General features: G+C 37.6%; 1 protein-coding gene across 31 annotated transcripts; it reads right to left on the bottom strand.

Moving 5' to 3' along the window:
* Nucleotides 1–13,506: 13,506 nt before the first annotated feature.
* LOC112741783 (uncharacterized) lies at nt 13,507–18,707 on the bottom strand. Of its 31 annotated transcripts, none has more exons than XR_003171616.3 (14): nt 18,522–18,705; nt 18,389–18,419; nt 17,699–17,787; nt 17,551–17,590; nt 17,406–17,464; nt 17,205–17,327; nt 16,899–17,064; nt 16,049–16,320; nt 15,831–15,989; nt 15,619–15,752; nt 15,375–15,524; nt 15,142–15,233; nt 14,872–14,978; nt 13,507–14,059 (listed from the first exon to the last, which is right to left on the bottom strand). XR_003171616.3 is itself a non-coding variant. In XM_025790891.3 (14 exons), the coding sequence occupies exons 1-14, from the start codon at nt 18,543–18,545 to the stop codon at nt 14,056–14,058; spliced, it is 1,398 nt and encodes a 465-aa protein (XP_025646676.1). In that variant the 5' UTR covers nt 18,546–18,705; the 3' UTR covers nt 13,507–14,055. The 31 variants fall into 31 exon arrangements, 14 of the variants coding, with proteins under 14 accessions (XP_025646676.1, XP_072070018.1, XP_025646674.1 ...); XR_011870802.1 differs by having other exon boundaries at nt 15,422–15,524; XR_003171619.3 differs by having other exon boundaries at nt 15,375–15,519.
* Nucleotides 18,708–19,122: the final 415 nt, after the last annotated feature.

The raw sequence follows: 19,122 nt of genomic DNA, 5'->3' as shown, positions 1-19,122 counted from the left end.
TCATAATGGACCATCCTGGATATATTCTATGATGATCTGTCTGAATTAGCTAAGATGTCATTGGATACTTCTGTAGGTGGATCCATTCACTTAAAGAAAACGCCTGCAGAAGCTCAAGAACTCATTGACATGGTTGCTAATAAACAGTTCATGTACACTTCTGAGAGGAATCCTGTGAGTAATGGGACGCCTCAGAAGAAGGGGATTCTTGAAATTGATACTCTGAATGCCATATTGGCTCAGAATAAAATATTGACTCAGCAAGTCAATATGATTTCTCAGAGTCTGAATGGAATGCAAGCTGCATCCAACAGTACTCAAGAGGCATCTTCTGAGGAAGAAGCTTATGATCCTGAGAACCCTGCAATAGCAGAGGTAAATTACATGGGTGAACCCTATGGAAACACCTATAACCCCTCATGGAGAAATCACCCAAATCTCTCATGGAAGGATCAATAAAAGCCTCAACAAGGCTTTAATAATGGTGGAAGAAACGGGTTTGGTAATGGTAAACCTTTTCCATCATCCACTCAGCAACAGACAGAGAATTCTGAGCAGAATCCATCTAACTTAGCAAATTTAGTCTCTGATCTATCTAAGGCCACTCTGAGTTTCATGAATGAGACAAGGTCTTCCATTAGAAATCTGGAAGCACAAGTGGGCCAGCTGAGTAAAAGGGTCATTGAAACTCCTCCTAGTACTCTCCCAAGCAATACAGAAGATAATCCAAAAGGAGAGTGCAAGGCCATTGAAATGACCATCATGGCCGAAACCACAAAAGAGGAGGAGGACCTGAATCCCAGTGAAGAAGACCTCCTGGGACGTCCAGTGATCAATAAGGAGTTTCCCTCTGAGGAACCAAAGGAATCTGAGACTCATCTAGAGACCATAGAGATTCCATTGAACCTTCTTATGCCATTCACGAGCTCTGATGAGTATTCTTCTTCTGAAGAGAATGAAGATGTTATTGAAGAGCAAGTTGCCAAGTACCTTGGTGCTATCATGAAGCTGAATGCCAAATTATTTGGTAATGAGACTTGGGAAGATGAACCTCCCTTGCTCATCAATGAACTGAGTGATCTAGATCAACTAACATTGCCTCAAAAGAAACAGGATCCTGGAAAGTTCCTAATACCTTGTACCATAGGCACCATGACCTTTGAGAAGGCTCTGTGTGACCTTGGGTCAGGGATAAACCTCATGCCACTCTCTGTAATAGAGAAAATGGGAATCCTTGAGGTACAGGCAGCCAGAATCTCATTAGAGATGGCAGACAACTTAATAAAATAGGCTTATGGACAAGTAGAGGACGTGCTAGTAAAAGTTGCAGGCCTTTACATCCCTGCTGATTTCATAATCCTAGATACAGGAAAGGATGAGGATGAATGCATCATCCTTGGAAGACCTTTCCTAGCCACAGCAGGAGCTGTGATAGATGTTAACACAGGTGAATTAGTCCTTCAATTGAATGGGGACTCCCTTGTGTTTAAAGCACAAGGTTATCATCCTGTAAACATGGAAAAGAGGCACGATAAGCTTCTCTCAGTACAGTGTCAAATAAAGCCCCCACAATCAAATTTTAAGTTTGGTGTTGGGAGGCCTCAGCCAAACTCTAAGTTTGGTGTTGAATCCCCACATCCAAACTCTAAGTTTGGTGTTGGGAGTTGATGAGCGGATATTTTATACGCTTTTTGGGGTTAATTTCATATAGATTTTAGTATGTTTTAGTTAGTTTTTAGTTTATTTTTATTAGTTTCTAGGCAAAATTCATATTTCTAGAGTTTACTATGAGTTTGTGTGTTTTTCTGTAATTTCAGGTAATTTCTGGCTGAAATTGAGGGAGCTGAGCAAAAATCTGATTCAGGCTGAAAAAGGACTGCTGATGCTATTGAATCCTAACCTCTCTGCACTCGGAATGGAATTTCTGGAGCTACAGAAGTCCAATTGACGCGCTTCCAATTGCATTGGAAAGTAGACATCCAGGGCTTTTCAGCAATATATAATAGTCCATACTTTGCTCAAGGATAGATGACGTAAACTGGCGTTCAACGTCAGTTCCATGTTGCAGTCTGGCGTCTAGCGCCAGAAACACGTTACAAGTTGGAGTTCAACGCCAGAAACAGGTTACAGCCTGGCGTTGAATGCCCAAAACAGCCCAGGCACGTGAGAAGCTTTAGTCTCAGCCCCAGCACACACCAAGTGGGCTCCAGAAGTAGATTTCTACACTATCTATCATAGTTTACTCATTTTCTGTAAACCTAGGTTACTAGTTTAGTATTTAAACAACTTTTAGAGATTTATTTTGTATCTCATGACATTTTTAGATCTGAATTTTGTACTCTTTGACAGCATGAGCTTCTAAACTCCATTGTTGGGGGTGAGGAGCTCTGCTGTGTCTCGATGAATTAATGCAAGTGTTTCTGTTTTCTATTCAAACATGCGTGTTCCTATCTAAGATATCCATTCGCACTTCAACATGAATGTGATGAACGTGACAATCATCATTATTTCCCCACGAACGCATGCCTGACAACCACTCCCGTTCACCGTAGAATGAATGAATATCTCTTGGATCTCTTAATCAGAATCTTCGTGGTATAAGCTAGATTGATGGCAGCATTCAAGAGAATCCGGAAAGTCTAAACCTTGTCTGTGGTATTCGAGTAAATACCCATAGTCGTCCCTAAGATTCACGCAATTACTCATAGTAATCCCTAAGATCCCGATTTTCCTATTGTAGTCCTCCAGATAGAGCTCCGAGCACTCAAACTGGTCCCTGGCCATATTTCAGGTGATGACTCATCACCGGAGCACTGACGTGGCCGCGGATTGCCACGCTGGAGGGCTCCCAAGTCCCAACGGCTAGCTGAGCTAGCTAATTTGCAATTTATATCCATATTGGTCCCTCGTACTATATATAACCCTAAATCCCCAAATTCTCAGATACTTCATCCCTTCGTCTTGTTCATCTCTTCTTCTTCTTCTTTCATACACTTCTTTCTGTTCTCACACAGTTCTAGCTGGGGCTGCTACTCATGTCGATGATGGGTGGTGGTAGCACTGCAGGTTGAAGCTCTGTTCATTCCCCATCAAGCTAGAACTGGAGTAGAACACAAACAAAGAGCAGAAAATCAGTCCCGCCAGAATGGTGCGGCTATGGCTGCAGGCCGGTCCTCAGATGGTCTGGCATAGATTCGAATCCGAACAAACCATTTTATGGCTACTCCAACTATAATGTGGGTTAGAATAATTACTTGTGTTGTTATGATTCTCCTCCCCTGACTGTTCTTGTGTTGTTCCTCTCTGAACTTTGATCCTTTCTTGGTTATAGACAAGTGGGAAGAAATGGTGCGGGCTTTTGTGTGGGCAGATTCTGTGAATGAGGAACAGGTTGAGAAGTCAGAATCGTGTGGTGATGAAGTGAAGATGAACTTTGATTGGAGGCTTCAAAGGTTGGAGGAGGATGTCCAGATGCAAAAAGTGATTATCCAGTTGTTAGTGTTAGCTGTGTTTGTATTGATAGTGTTGTTGGTGATCCTGTATTGTAGATGATGAATGAGTTGGTGGTTTAGGGTTTCCTGTTAGCAACAGATGTAAAAAACTGCTTCTTGATGGAATGAAAAATGTTGTTAACTATGAAACTGTTGTTAAGATAAATTCCATTGTTTATAAAAAAAACTGCTTGTTGATAGAATGAAAAATGCTGTTAACTATGAAACTGTTGTTAAGATAAATTTCACTGTTTATCAAAAAAATAAAAAAAACTGCTTCCACCTGAATGGTAAACCACAAAGCATAGTATATTAAGATAAATTTCGTTGTTTATCAAAAAACAACAAAAGATGAAGGTAAAAGGCAGCCTAGAAACCATTATGCTGCTATCTGTAATTTCATCAAAAGCATGGCATATCAAAAAGGCCTTTGGATCACAATTCACCATCTAGTCATTGTACGATGAAAAAGACTAATTACACAAAACAGAAACTCCTAAATATGGCTGAATGAGCTTCTGATCCAAGCATCCATCGGCCACTTCTTTAAATATGCCCAAGCATCATCATTTAACTTTTTGATATTGTCCATTCCATCTCTGAATTCTTGGTATGTTGTTGCCCTTGCACATTCCCACAAAAGTTCCCATAGTTGTAAGTCCTTCCAATTCTTGTTGAAATTTTTTCATAAATGCCAGACGCAGAAATGGTGATGCACATCAGGCATCACTTCTTTCACTGCTGATATCAGTCCCTGCCAGATTCAAGAAACATTATACATATATAGCTTCAACAAAATGTGCACATATATGACCCTGACTTTATATTCGTGACCCATAATAGTCCCTAACGTTTATGCTTATCCCCATAAAGGTCCTTAAAATTTACAATCGATCCCATAAAAGTCCCTAACAGATATGCATATAATTAGACAATGATTCAGGAGCTAAACTATAAAAAAAACATGTGTTATAATGCAATTGGAGTGACAAATTTCTTCTAAAAAAGATGGTATCAAATGAATAAACTTGGTTTACCACAGATATCATGTAAAAAGTTGGTAAGAACGTGGGATATGTTACTGTTGAAAAACTATCATCAATTAAGTATTGAAGCCAAAAAAGAACAGAACATATAAAAAGAAACATATACCTCAATTTGCTTTGGTCAACTAAGGCAATAGCAGTCTATTTCCCTGACAATATGAGAATGAAAATCTCTCTTCCACTAATTGATCTACACTGCAAAACGATGGGAAGGTTTTCTGACTAAATGTTATAAATAAATGACAAAGTTGCTAGTGAATAAAATGCATCAAGTTGTTAGTTTCCTCAAGTCCAACAAATCTGGCAGAACACAACTTTATTTATTATTTTTTTTGTGATAAAAACACCACTTTCATTTTCCTATTCTTATTAAAAGTGCAACTAATTTTCCACCATTCAATTAGTTCTTGTTAAAATCTAAGAATAACAATAAACCATTAATAGACCTGTATGTCAATTCCAGATTCCACTGCCTTTTGAAATAGCATATCTAGTCTGACTAGATTATTAGGCAATACTTCCTACACAACATCTATCACAAATTTCAAAGAGGCATTTAGCCAAGCGTGAAAACATTTTAGGCAAAACAAGTCCACCTTGCTGTCAAACTTAACTATATAGTAATCAATGGTGTACTTCAAGACAATGTAAGCTTTGATAAATTTATTGTAGTACTAGTATATTTTAACTCATATCCAAGTCACTATCAAATAAAAACTCATCTCTTAAATTCATCTTACTACAAAAACTTAAGTTCACAAAGATAAAATTAAGATAAAATCTCATTATTTGTCCCTGAAATTTTTGGAATATCAATATGCTCTTGAAAAGATTATAACAAGTGGTCCTCAAATAGAAGTAATTAGTCCAGGAGCTACTGCAGGATGGCCAAAAAAAATCACTCCAGGATCAAGTGAATCTCTGAAAAATTAAACTAATATTTGAAAAACTATTCATAAGCTGGGATGTTTTTGTTGGCACTTTGGGTTGGGTAGGAGTCTTTGACACTGGTGGTGGCTGTGTGACTTTAGATGTAGTATGAACTTTGGTGTTGGAGTGTGACATCAACACCTCAAGAACACATTTTTGAACCATATCCCTGTTTCATTCCGGTTAAATATAGCAACCCCACAAACCCCAGCCAACCTTCAAACCCTAGACACTACAACGACCCCAAAACCCCCAAACCTCAAACACACAAACAACTTGCATATCAACAACCAACACTGAATCGAAAATGCAAAGTAAAAAAAAGGGAGGGAGATTACCTTGAATACAATCACAAAATCCGAACCTCTTGCTTCTGGTGATGGAGGGGAAGAACGAAAACCTCTTGCTTCTTCTTCTCTCAACTTTTTCAACCCAGGGATTAGAACCCTACCGTTACGCCATTGATGAGTATACGAAGATGGAGTCAGAGGGTGGAAGAAGAGACGAGTGAAGTTTGTATTGGCGAGAAAACTGATATTCATGCTAAATAACATCAAAACGGCGACGTTTTTGGCTATCAAGGGCGCCAAACTAAAACGACGCCATTTCGAAGCCTTCCAGCGTGGCAATCCACGGCCACATCAGCGCTCCGGTGATGAGTCATCACCTGAAATATGGCTAGGGACCAGTTTGAGTGCTCAGAGCTCTATCTGGAGGACTACAATGAGGAAATCGGGATCTTAGGGATTACTATGAGTAATTGCGTGAATCTCAGGGACGACTATGGGTATTTACTCGTGGTATTCCGAGTAGGATTCAGGGATTGAATGATTGTGACGAGCTTCAAACTCATGAGTGCTGGGCGTAGTGACAGACGCAAAAGGATAGTAAATCTTATTTCGGTACAATTGAGAACCTGCAGATGATTAGCCGTGTGGTGACAGCGCACCTGGACCCTTTTCACTGGAAGGATGGATGGTAGCTATTGACAACGGTGATCCACCAACACACAGCTTGCCATAGGAGGACTTGCGTTCGTGAATCAGAAAACAGAGGAAAGCAGAATTTCAGAAGACAAAGCATCTCCAAAACTCCAACATATTCTCCATCATTGCACAATAAGTATTTATATTTATGCCCTCTCATTTTTTACAATTGAACTTGAAAAACACTGTTGTTGGCACCCTGACTAAGAATAATAAGATAACCATAGCTTGCTTCAAACCAACAATCTCCGTGGGATTCGACCCTTACTCACGTAAGGTATTACTTGGACGACCCAGTGCACTTGCTGGTTAGTTGTGCGAAGTTGTAAGAGAGTAATGTGAACATTGACATTACAATTTCGTGCACCAGGAGTCTATAAAATTGACCTGATCACCTGTGTGGCTCCATGAGAGCCCACTGTCAAGCTATTGACATTAAAGAAGCGCTTGTTGGGAGGCAACCCAATTTTTATTTATCTAATTTTATTTTTAGTTTTATTGTTCTTTCATATTTTATTAGGTTCATGATCATGTGGAGTCACAAAATAAATCAAAAAATAAAAAACAGAATCAAAAAACAGCAGAAGAAAAATCACACCCTGGAGGAAGGACTCACTGGCGTTCAAACGCCAGTAAGGAGCATCTGGCTGGCGTTCAACGCCAGAACAGAGCATAGAGCTGGCGCTGAACGCCAGAAACAAGCATAGAACTGGCATTCAACGCCAGAAACATGCTGCATCTGGGCGTTGAACGCCCAGAACAAGCATCAATTCAGCGTTTAAACGCCAGAACTGCATGCAAAGGCGTTTTACATGCCTAATTGGTGCAGGGATTTAAATCCTTGACACCTCAGGATCTGTGGACCCCACAGAATCCCCACATACCTCCACTCACCTTACCTCCTCATAATCCTATATCACCCTCTCTCTCTCTCTCCATTCACAGTCATCCCTTCTGTTTTCCATTCACCACCCACATCCATACACCCCACCTACCTTCAAAATTCAAAATCTCTTTCCCACCCAAGCCCACCCATATAGCTGAATACACACATCCCTCCATCTCCTCCATATCTTCTTCTTCTTCTACTATTCTTTCTTCTTTTTCTCGAGGGCGAGCAACATTCTAAGTTTGGTGTGGTAAAAGCATAGCTTTTTTGTTTTTTCATAACCATTGATGGCACCTAAGGCCAGAGAAACCTCTAGAAAGAGGAAAGGGAAAACAAAAGCTTCCACCTCCAAGTCATAGGAGATGGAGAGATTCATCTCAAGGGTCTATAGCTCAGTGGTAGAATATTTGACTGCAAATCAAGAGATCCCTGAGATAACTCAGGGGATACATTTTGCTCCACACAATTATTAGGAGCAACTAAGGATAGGAACACCAAGAGCACTCCATCATCCTCCATGAAATTAGAGAAGATCAAAGAGCTATGAGGGAGGAGCAAAAAAGACAAGGAAGAGACATAGAAGAGCTCAAGGACATCATTGGTTCCTCAAGAAGAAAACGCCACCATCACTAAGGTGGACTCATTCCTTGTTCTTAAATTTACTATTTTTCGATTTTTGAGCTTTATGTTTATTTATGTTTGTGTCTTATTACATGATCATTAGTATTTAAGTGTCTATGCCTTAAAGTAGTGAATATGAATCCATCACCTCTCTTGAATGAAAAATGTTTTAAAAACAAAAGAACAAGAAGTACATGGTTTCAAATTCATCCTTGAAACTAGTTTAATTATTTTGATGTGGTGACAATACTTTTTGTTTTCTGAATGAATGCTTGAACAGTGCATATGTCTTTTGAAGTTGTTGTTTAAGAATGTTAAATATGTTGGCTCTTGAAAGAATGATGACAAGGAGACATGTTATTTGATAATCTAAAAAATCATAAAAATGATTCTTGAAGCAAGAAAAAGCAGTGAATACAAAAGCTTGCAGAAACAAAAAAAATAGCGAAAAAAAAATAGGAAAAAGAAAAAGCAAGCAGAAAAAACCAAAAGTTCTTAAAACCAAAAGGCAAGAGCAAAAAGCCAATAACCCTTAAAACCAAAAGGCAAGGGTAAATAAAAAGGATCCCAAGGCTTTGAGCATCAGTGGATAGGAGGGCCTAAAAGAATAAAATCCTGGCCTAAGCAGCTAAACCAAGCTGTCCCTAACCATGTGCTTGTGGCATGAAGGTGTCAAGTAAAAACTTGAGACTGAGCGGTTAAAGTCAAGGTCCAAAGCAAAAACAGAGTGTGCTTAAGAACCCTGGACACCTCTAATTTGGGACTTTAGCAAAGCTGAGTCACAATCTGAAAAGGTTCACCCAGTTATGTGTCTGTGGCATTTATGTATCCGGTGGTAATACTGGAAAACAAAGTGCTTAGGGCCACGGCCAAGACTCATAAAGTAGCTGTGTTCAAGAATCAACATACTGAACTAGGAGAATCAATAACACTATCTGAACTATGAGTTCCTGTAGATGGCAATCATTCTGAACCTCAATGGATAAAGTGAGATGCCAAAACTATTCAAGAGGCAAAAAGCTACAAGTCCCGCTCATCTGGGACAAGCAACAATTTAAGTTTGGTGTTATGATGAGCGGATAATTTATACGCTTTTTGGCATTGTTTTTAGTATGTTTTTAGTAGGATCTAGTTACTTTTAGAGATGTTTTTATTAGTTTTTATGTTAAATTCAAATTTCTGGACTTTACTATGAGTTTGTGTGTTTTTCTGAGATTTCAGGTACTTTCTGGCTGAAATTGAGGGACTTGAGCAAAAATCAGATTCAGAGGTTGAAGAAGGACTGCAGATGCTGTTAGATTCTGACCTCCCTGCACTCAAAGTGGATTTTCTGGAGCTACAGAACTCCAAATGGCGCGCTTCCAAATGCGTTGAAAAGTAGACATCCAGGGCTTTCCAGCAATATATAATAGTCCATACTTTGAATAAGGATTGATGACGTAAACTGGCGTTCAACGCCAGTTTCATGCTGCAGTCTGGCGTCCAGCGCCAGAAACAAGTTGCAAAGTGGAGTTCAACGCCAAAAACACGTTACAAACTAGCGTTCAACTCCAAGAATGACCTCTCCACGTGTAAAATTCAAGCTCAGCCCAAGCACACACCAAGTGGGCCCCAGAAGTGGATTTATGCATCAATTACTTACTTCTGTAAACCCTAGTAGCTAGTTTAGTATAAATAGGACTTTTTACTATTGTATTTACATCTTGGGACGTTTAGTTCTTAGATCATGAGGGCTGGCCATTCGGCCATGCCTGAACCTTTCACTTATGTATTTTTCAACGGTAGAGTTTCTACACACCATAGATTAAGGTGTGGAGCTCTGCTGTTCCTCAAAGATTAATGCAAAGTACTACTGTTTTTCTATTCAATTCAACTTATTCCGCTTCTAAGATATTCATTCGCACTTCAATATGATGGATGTGATGATCGTGACAGTCATCATCATTCTCAACTTATGAACGCGTGCCTAACAACCACTTCCGTTCTACCTTCGATTGAATGGATATCTCTTGGATATCTAATACAGGGGACCGAGTCCGAGTTATTAGTGTCTTCATGGTATAAGTTAGAACCCATGGATGGCCATTCCTGAGATCCGGAAAGTCTAAACCTTGTCTGTGGTATTCCGAGTAGAATCTGGGAAGGGATGGCTGTGACAGACGCAAAAGGATCAATGGATCCTATTCTAGTATGATCGAGAACCGACAGATGATTAGCCGTGCCGTGACAGAGCATTTGGACCTTTTTCACAGAGAGGATGGGATGTAGCCATTGACAACGGTGATGCCCTACATAAAGCTTGCCATGGAAAGGAGTAGAATTGATTGGATGAAGATAGCAGAAAAGCAGAGATCAGAGGAACGAAAGCATCTCTATACGCTTATCTAAAATTCTCACCAATGAATTACATAAGTATCCCTATCCTAGTTATATTCTATTTATCTTTTATTTATCACTTTATAAAACTATTTGAATCTGCCTGACTGAGATTTACAAGGTGACTATAGCTTGCTTCAAGCCGACAATCTCCGTGGGATCGACCCTTACTCACGTAAGGTTTATTACTTGGACGACCCAGTGCACTTGCTAGTTAGTTGTACGAAGTTGTGAAACAGATATAAGATCATGAACGTGCATATTGAGTTTTTAGCGCCGTTACCAAGGAATGGAATGATCACGATTTCGCACACCATGCACCTCTAAATTTCTAATGGAGGCTCTGTTTCCTGCATAAAACTTTTCATCATCTCCCAATTAGAATCTTCTTGGGATTTAGAATTTTCCTGCTGAGGTGGTTGTTGTTGATGAGACTGAAATTGGCGGTTATTGTGATTGTTATTGTGATTTAGAGAATCGCTTTTCTTTGGAAGCCTTCTGAATCCTCTGAGGATATGGTATTTTTGGCTTGTATTCCGGAGCCTTTGGCAATATAGGATAAGTGTCAAGAGAGTCAGGGAACGGGTTGTCTGCACGCTTTGGAGGGGCGCGCTCCACTTCTTCCTTCTTCTCCTTTGGAGCTTCCTTTTCAACTAGCTCTTCATTGGCCTTTGTCTCAGAGCCAGCTATTTTACCACTTCTCAATTGAATAACCTTGCAATCTTCTCTTGGGTTCACCACTGTATCACCTGAAAATGTACATACAGACCTCTCAGGTATTTGCTTGCTCAATTGGCCCATTTGCACCTCTAGGTTTCTAATGGAGGCTCTGGTTTCCTGCATAAAACTTCTCATCATCTCCCAATTAGAATCTTCTTGTGATTTAGAATTTCCCTGCTGAGGTGGTTGTTGTTGATGAGACTGAAATTGGCGGTTATTGTGATTGTTCTGTTGGAAGCCGCCCTGAGAATTATTGTTGAAATTCTGAGGTCTCTGAGGTTGGTCCCTCCACCCAAAATTTGGGTGATTTCTTCACCCCTGATTGTATGTCTTAGAATATGGATCATTGTTGGGATTTCTAAGACCACTCCTCATGTAATTGACCTGTTCAGAAGAGGATTGAGCATAATCATAATTCTTATTTTCTATAAAATTACTTGTCATGTCATAAGGGGCCTCTTGAGATGGATTTTGGGTGTTGATAGCTGAGACTTACATTCCACTCATCTGCTGAGTAAGTAGATTTATTTGCTAAGACATAAGCTTGTTCTGAGCAAGAATAGCATTAAGAGCTTCTACTTCCATGACACCCTTCTTTTGAGGAGACTCAGAGTTCACAGGATTCCTATTAGATGAGTATAAATATTGGTTGCTAGCAACGAATTCAATCAGATCAATAGTCTCCTCTGGTGTCTTCTTCTTGTGCAATGAACCAGCTGCAGAATTATCTAAGCACATCTTGGATATTTCATCCAAACCTTCATAAAAGATATCTAGTTGGGTCTATTTGGAGAACATGTCCGGAGGGCATTGCCTAGTCAGTAGCTTGTACCTCTCCCAAACTTCATAAAGAGTTTCACCATCCTTCTGCCTGAAGGTCTGAACCTCCACCCTAAGCTTAGTCAGCTTCTTTGGTGGGAAAAATTTAGTAAAAAACTCAGTAACAACATTGTCCCAAGTATCCAAATTCTCCTTGAGTTGGGAATCTAGCCATAGTTTTGCTCCATCCCTCAGAGCAAACGGGAAGAGCATGAGTTTGTACACCTCTGGGTTCACTTCATTTGTCTTCACAGTATCACAAATCTGAAGAAAATTAGAAATAAATTGATTTAGGTCTTCGTGTGGAAGACCATGATACTGGCAGTTTTGTTGCACCAGGGTGACCAATTGTTGCTTCAACTCGAAGTTGTTCGCAACTATAGAAGGCACCACAATGATTTTCCCATAAAGATCTGCAGTAGGAGCAGAATAAGAGCCAAGCACTCTCCTTTGTTCTTCATTTCCATTCAGATTGGCCACATTGGCATTAACAGCATTGTTAGGATCCATAATGGATTCTGCAGCCTTGTAAAGTCTTGCTTGTTGCAAACGTCGCCTGAGAGTTCTTTCAGGTTCAGGATCAAAGTCTGAGAGATGTTCTTTGTCTTTGTTCCTGCGCATAAACAAACAGAGGACAAGAAAAGATGGGATTCTCTATGTTAGAGTGCAAAGAAGTCCCTGTGAGGTAACCTGTGTAAAATAATAAAATAAAAATACTAAATAAATAAATAAATTTCGAAAATTATAGGTAGAATTAGACAAAATTTTCGAAAATTAACAGTGAAAATAAACGAGAAAATTAAAATGAAATTAACTAGGTGACACCAAACTTAATTTCAGAAATTAAGGAAAAATATTAGTGCTATTTATTTATTTAAATTTTTTTTTCGAAAATACTAAGCAAAATTTAAATAAAATTAAAACTAAAACGCCTAATCTAAGCAATCAAACAACGAATAGTTGTTAATCACTATCAATCTCCGGCAACGGCGCCAAAAACTTGGTGCGGAATTTATAACCACAAACTAACTGGTAAGTGCACCAGGTCGTACCAAATAATACCTCAGGTGAGTGAGGATCGATCCCACGAGGATTGAAGGACTAAGCAACAGTGGTTGATTAATTTACTTAGTTAGACAAACAGAAAAGAGTGTTTTGGTATTCAAAAGGCATTAAACAAAAGACAGGCAAATAAATAAGTTGGGAATAAAATATGAAGAAGGCAGTTAAGGCTTCAGAGATATCTATTTTCTGGATTAACTTTTCTTATTAATTTATTCTAATCATGCAAGATTTAATTCATGGCAAACTATATGTGACTAGACCCTAATTCCTTAGACCTTTCTAGTCTCTTCTAAAATTCATCAACTGCCAATTCCTTGGTCACTTAATTCTAATTAGAGGGTGAAGTTCAATTCTAGTTTATATGCCACAGAAATCCTAATTACCCAAATATAAGAGGATTATATGTCACGTATCCCGTTAAGTCCAGATAATTAGAATTTAGGAGAATATGTTTTCAAGCTGTTGTTCAAGTAAAGAGCTTTTTCAAGTTATACAAACACTTAATTAGAAAGAGGGTCATACTTCCGTTCCATCCAAATTCATAAAATAAAGAACGAAAACAATTCTTGAAATATAAATCAATACATGAATTAAAATAGAAAAATAATAGTATCAATCCATACAATAGACAGAGCTCCTAACCTTAACAGTGGATATTTAGTTGCTCATGGTTCAGAGTGAAAACTAGGATTATGATAAATTGTATTTTGGTTGAGATGGAATGAGAAGTTAACTAATTGGAATGGAATAATCCCCTGAAGGGAAGTTCCTCTTTTCTTTTATATCTAATCCTAATTAATTTAAAATCTATTTTTTAAAACTAAATATAATATCTTTTCCTATTTTAAAATTAAAGTTTAAATCTGAATTAACAATTGAATCAATTAGCGTTTTCTGCGTTTTCTGCACGTGGTGCATGTCACGTGTACGCGTCTTCTTCGCGTGTCACGCGTACGCGTCAGGTACGCGAAAGCGTCGCTCCTCGCTGTCATCTCCTTTAATTCTTGTGCTGATTCCATTTGTGCAAGCTTCCTCTCTATCCTCTAAGCATTTCTGCCCTATATAGCCTTCTTCTCTTTTTCTGCGGAAGCTCCATCAAATCCAACCAAATACTACCTAAAATAAACAAAATTGCACAAGACTCAAAGTAGCATTCATAGTGGCTAAAAGATAATTAATTCTTGATTAAACTCAAGAAATTGAATACAAATTTACTAAGAAAAGATAGGAAAGATGCTGACGCATCAACAGCTTGTGGCATTGGCTAAATTTAAAGACCCAAGTAGTGGATTCTTGGTGGGCGATAGCTGCATTCTTGAAGCTGAATTCAGAGTTCTTGGCTTAATCAATCCTCTAACTGGTATTATAATATGATATGAAGTGTGCAGCATATCGTGCACTTACTAATGTAATGGTTGATATTCATTGATTTGTCTCAAATAAATGAATGAAGAGAAGAATGTGTAGCATGTGTAGGAACACTAGAACAAGACATTGCAAGATTCCTTCCAAATTAGCAATTGAAAAATTTGCTATTGTTAATGAATATTTCACAAAGCTAGATATAACATACAAGATATTGGACGGAGTTTATGTACCCTAACTATAATGCAATTCACATCAAATGCATTCCATTATGACGTCAAAGAAACTGAACATGGGTTAAATTTGGGAGAAATATGTGCACAATATCATACGGTCATTTCCCACCTGAATCTCCTTCCTGTCCAAGAATGAAAACCAAAAGAGATAAGGAAAGCAAGAACATTTGCACTTCATATCAAGTTGAAGTCCCAGAAAAGTGCATATAATAAAATATTCAGGATTTACCCATTAACACAACTGACAACTATACTCGGCTCAGTTGAGCAACCGTAAGTAACTTTAAAAAAATATATACATATACACACACACACACACATTCTTACCATGGCGGATGAATACGGATCAAGTTCCCAACTTCAAGGTCAACATTGTCACAAACCCTTGGACTAAAGATGATGGTGCTTTCTCCGTTATTTGTTGATGGAAAATGCTGCAAATGCATCAAAACACCTTGAATCAATAACTCAGTATACCTTACACGTAGCATGTGACCCACTTCAAGAAAATCAATCTTCTCAAATTCAGAGTAGGATGTAGAGTCAAATAAGCATAAAAAGGTGAACTCATTTAACTTATATTTTTAACAATTTTACCTCTCTGAACTTGCCAAATGAACAATGACAAACAGTCAGCTTTCCATCCAAGTATCTTGAAATGATTTTCACATCAAAGCAGCCAAGTTCACCTGCAAATGTTTTTTTTAAAAAAAAGAGTATATAACCTTCGCATTTATCTCTTTGTGTCTATGTACTGGCCCTCCCCAACAAGGGGGAGAGAGACTAAGTAACAATGGTTTCAATATGACAGAAGTTTTTGTGATGCGTACTTAGACAAGAATGAAAAAGGCAGACAGAGAAAAAGCAAAAGTTTTACTATCTGGTCTAGCTCCAGATTGTAGCTTTTTCCAAAAGTCCAAATCTCTTTCTTTCTCTGTCTGCATGACCTGCTGCACCTTTCCAAATATTCCAGCTCTGTGCTATTCAGCAACATAACAAAGCATTATATTCATAATTAGTTCAAATTCACTTTCCTTAATTACATGGAAGTAAAAAGAAACTACTACTTCATACCTCAATGAATTATGTACACCAACATGAGTCCCTTCAGCAATAACAGATGAAGCCCCCAAAGCTTCCTGAAATCGATCTGCCATGGTCTGCGTTTTCTTTCCACAGAAAGTAATCCTCATATGTTGATCGCTCTCCTGTAAAAGATGTAGAGCTAGTTATGACAATACTAAAATATGTAATAACTGTAACAACACAACTTAGCAAATGCGCACCTCATTGTCACTTGATGATCCACTATCCACGAGATCAGGGGAGTCTTCACTGTCAGCAATCATATCCGGCAGGTCGGATCTACTCTTCTGAACAGTGTGCCCTGTTTTTCCTCTGGTTTGACCATGTGGAAAATACTGAAACGTAGAGACAGGAAAGGCCTTACAGAAATTAGATAGGCCAAAATAAGAAGGGAAAGATCTTCAAAATTGACACTCACTAGATGTGTTTTGTCTTGGAGATTTTCAAATAGATCAGCCATTGAAGGTAGATTAGGTCCTGGTGCAATGGCTTCTGCTTCAGCCGGCTCAGTATCTGAACTTAATTCCACACCATTATTATCTTCTGTATGATTACTGTCCAAGGTTGCAGAAGCCCAAGGTCCATCAGCTTTCTTTTCAGGCAATCTATCAGACATTGAAGGACCAAAATTCCCACATTTGTGTGACAATGATGACATTGAAATTCTTAACTTAGCTTTCCTCCAAACAACTGCAGTGGTTATCAATTTGACAAAATACTTAAACTTTCAAAGCATGAAGTAAATGTTTATGCACTGGAAAAATGGTACTTTTTGGAATTTTTCTAATAATATTAGGAATTTTCCCAACAGCAAAGGGAGGACAAAAAATCACCCAAAAACTGATATGTAGCAAAATTATTGTTTGGAAAAGCAGTAGACCACAGCCCATATTAGTAACACTTCAGATTTTGATCAATTATTTCTTCATCTAAATGTTTGGAACTGTACACGATCAACATAATTGCTTCATCAATTACTACTAGAAGAATAGATCCAAAATTCAACTTCAATAAGAGACTTTACTCCATTTCTGTGTGGAAATTATTTTACTAATCATCGTATGCAACCATAGAGCATGAACCCTATAAATAAATACTGAATTATTTTGGCTGCAACAGCTGCAATTAGCACTGGGATGACACAAGATTCCAAAGAAATCTAAAAAGCACATCAGCTCAACAAAATACTTCTCTAACAATTTTCAAATTCCTTATGAAATTGCCGTTAACTATAATGGAGAAACTTCTATTTACTTCAGAGTAGGTACCACATCGGTCTGCTCTGGAGGTGGAAGCGTGTAATTCTGAGCATGAAGAACTTTCTTTGGAAGGTAATACTGCTTCAGATCTTTCATTAGAAACTCGAACTTGTTTGTATCTGACGAATTGAGGACCATACTTGCGAAGCTCTCTAATCGACAGGACAGTGTTACCCTTTATATTAAAAATAAAAGATGATATTGATTACTAATAGAGGATATTAACAACAAAAGTACAGAGCTGGAGAAATTAACAAAACAAATTGCTATAAGATCACAAACAAAATGTTCTTCTGTACTAACTTCAACAAGTACCTCATCCTGAATTACTTCTTCGTCACTTGAATTGGCAGCTACCTCCCCCAATATGCTATTGCTGTCACCCTCGTTGAATTCGGGCATCTCAACCTCATCTTCAGGAGGTGTATCTGTTGGTTCCTGATCACAACAATATTAGTTTTACATAACAAATAATCGAAAAAGTAATGGAATCTCAAAAAATTTATCAAGACATGCCTTAATTGACAAACTGCTGCTTGTCCCAGCCAAATTTTGATTCGAGATTCCTGTGACAACTAATAATAATTAAAACTTACACACAAATACTAATTGTTAATAGTCAAACATAATGCAATATCGACAATTAAGATAACCGAGGCACCTTTTAGAAAATCCAACCGCACTGGAAGAGGCAGTTCTTCCTATCATCATAAAAATAAACAAATAAATAGTAAATAGTTTGTATATTTCGAAATAGACATGAGAGATTGAGAGTGAATAAGGGAGAGTGTGGGGATTAACGAGTGGACCTTGCTGGAGGCAGCGGCAGAGGCTTTTAAGGTTTTTACCGAAACGACGTCGTTTGGACAAGCGTCGTCTGGCTCATCTACGTCGTCATCTGCGAATTAAGAGATAAAACTCAATTTGGTCTCAATTTAGTCCATGAGGTTTCAATTGCCTCTATTTAGTCTCCGAAATTTATAAACCTGCCTCATATTAGTCTCCGAGACCATTTTTAGTATAAAAACGTTAATAGAACGCTGTTGTAGACTATCACATGTCACGTTAAAACTTGTAAAATGATGCAGTTTTGGTTTTGACATTTAAATAGCTCAAAAACGACATTGTATTACTTATTTTGTTAGGTAAAATTTTAATAAACACCATTTAGGATGTTGTTTTTAGGTTATTTGAGTGCCAAAACGAAAACGTCATCATTTGACAAAGTTTAGTGTGGCATCCGGCTGTCACGACAGTGTTCCGTTAACGTTTGTATGTTAAAAATTGTTTCAAGGACTAACATGAGTTATGTTCTCAAAGTTTGGGGACTAAATAGAGGCAATTGAAACTTTAAGGACTAAATTGAAACTCGCATATAAATTCAGGGACTAAATTGAGTATTATCTCACGAATTAAGGAAGAAGAAAGTGATTCGCAATTTTATTCTAATAATAATAATAATAAAGCACGGATTCGTGATTGCAGAAGCTACTAGTTACCGGAAATGCTTTGATCTGAGTCGTGATTGTGCTGTAAAATGAATGAATTTGTTCTAAGCAAGTAAGCATTAAGCTGAACTTAGTTAAGTGAATTGGAAAAAAATATGCAATGAATGTTTGAGAGGGAAATTACACGGAGTATATTTTGGCGCCACATTTGAGCTGCGAGCTGAAACAGCTTTCCAAAGATGGTGTTTGTTTCAGTTTCAGACCCAGTAAATCAATTAAGGAAGATGGAGGTTTCAATGGCAATACCACATGTCTGCTAGCATATTTTGGCAAATATCCTATTTCTATCTTCTTCACCTATTTCGTCACTAATATTGGTCCCTGTATATTTGTTTAAATACAATATTATTTAACTTATTTTTAATATAAAATTTATATTTTAATATATATTTTATATTAATAACTGATTTTATTGTATACATAATATAGTTAATATTTTGGACGAATTTAAATATCTCACATTTTAAAATATAAAATACAATTTTTATATTTTTAAATAATTAAAGATTTATTTATCATAAATTAAAAAATTTAGGAATTTATCTTTTTATTATTATTATGAGAGAAAAATAAAATTTTAAAAATAAAAAAAATAAAGATCAAATTTTAATTAGAATAGTTATCAAACTTTTAGTTTCAAGAAATATGGTTAGGTCTCCTTTTTTTTTGTCATTTTTTATTATTCTTTTTATAATTTTAAAAGTTACTTCTTTAATATTTGTGCT

This window comes from Arachis hypogaea, chromosome 14, assembly GCF_003086295.3.
Source record: "Arachis hypogaea cultivar Tifrunner chromosome 14, arahy.Tifrunner.gnm2.J5K5, whole genome shotgun sequence".
Taxonomy (NCBI): Eukaryota; Viridiplantae; Streptophyta; class Magnoliopsida; order Fabales; family Fabaceae; genus Arachis; species Arachis hypogaea.
Note: the sequence above shows the minus strand (reverse complement) of the source record. Positions and strands in the feature narration are given on the sequence as shown.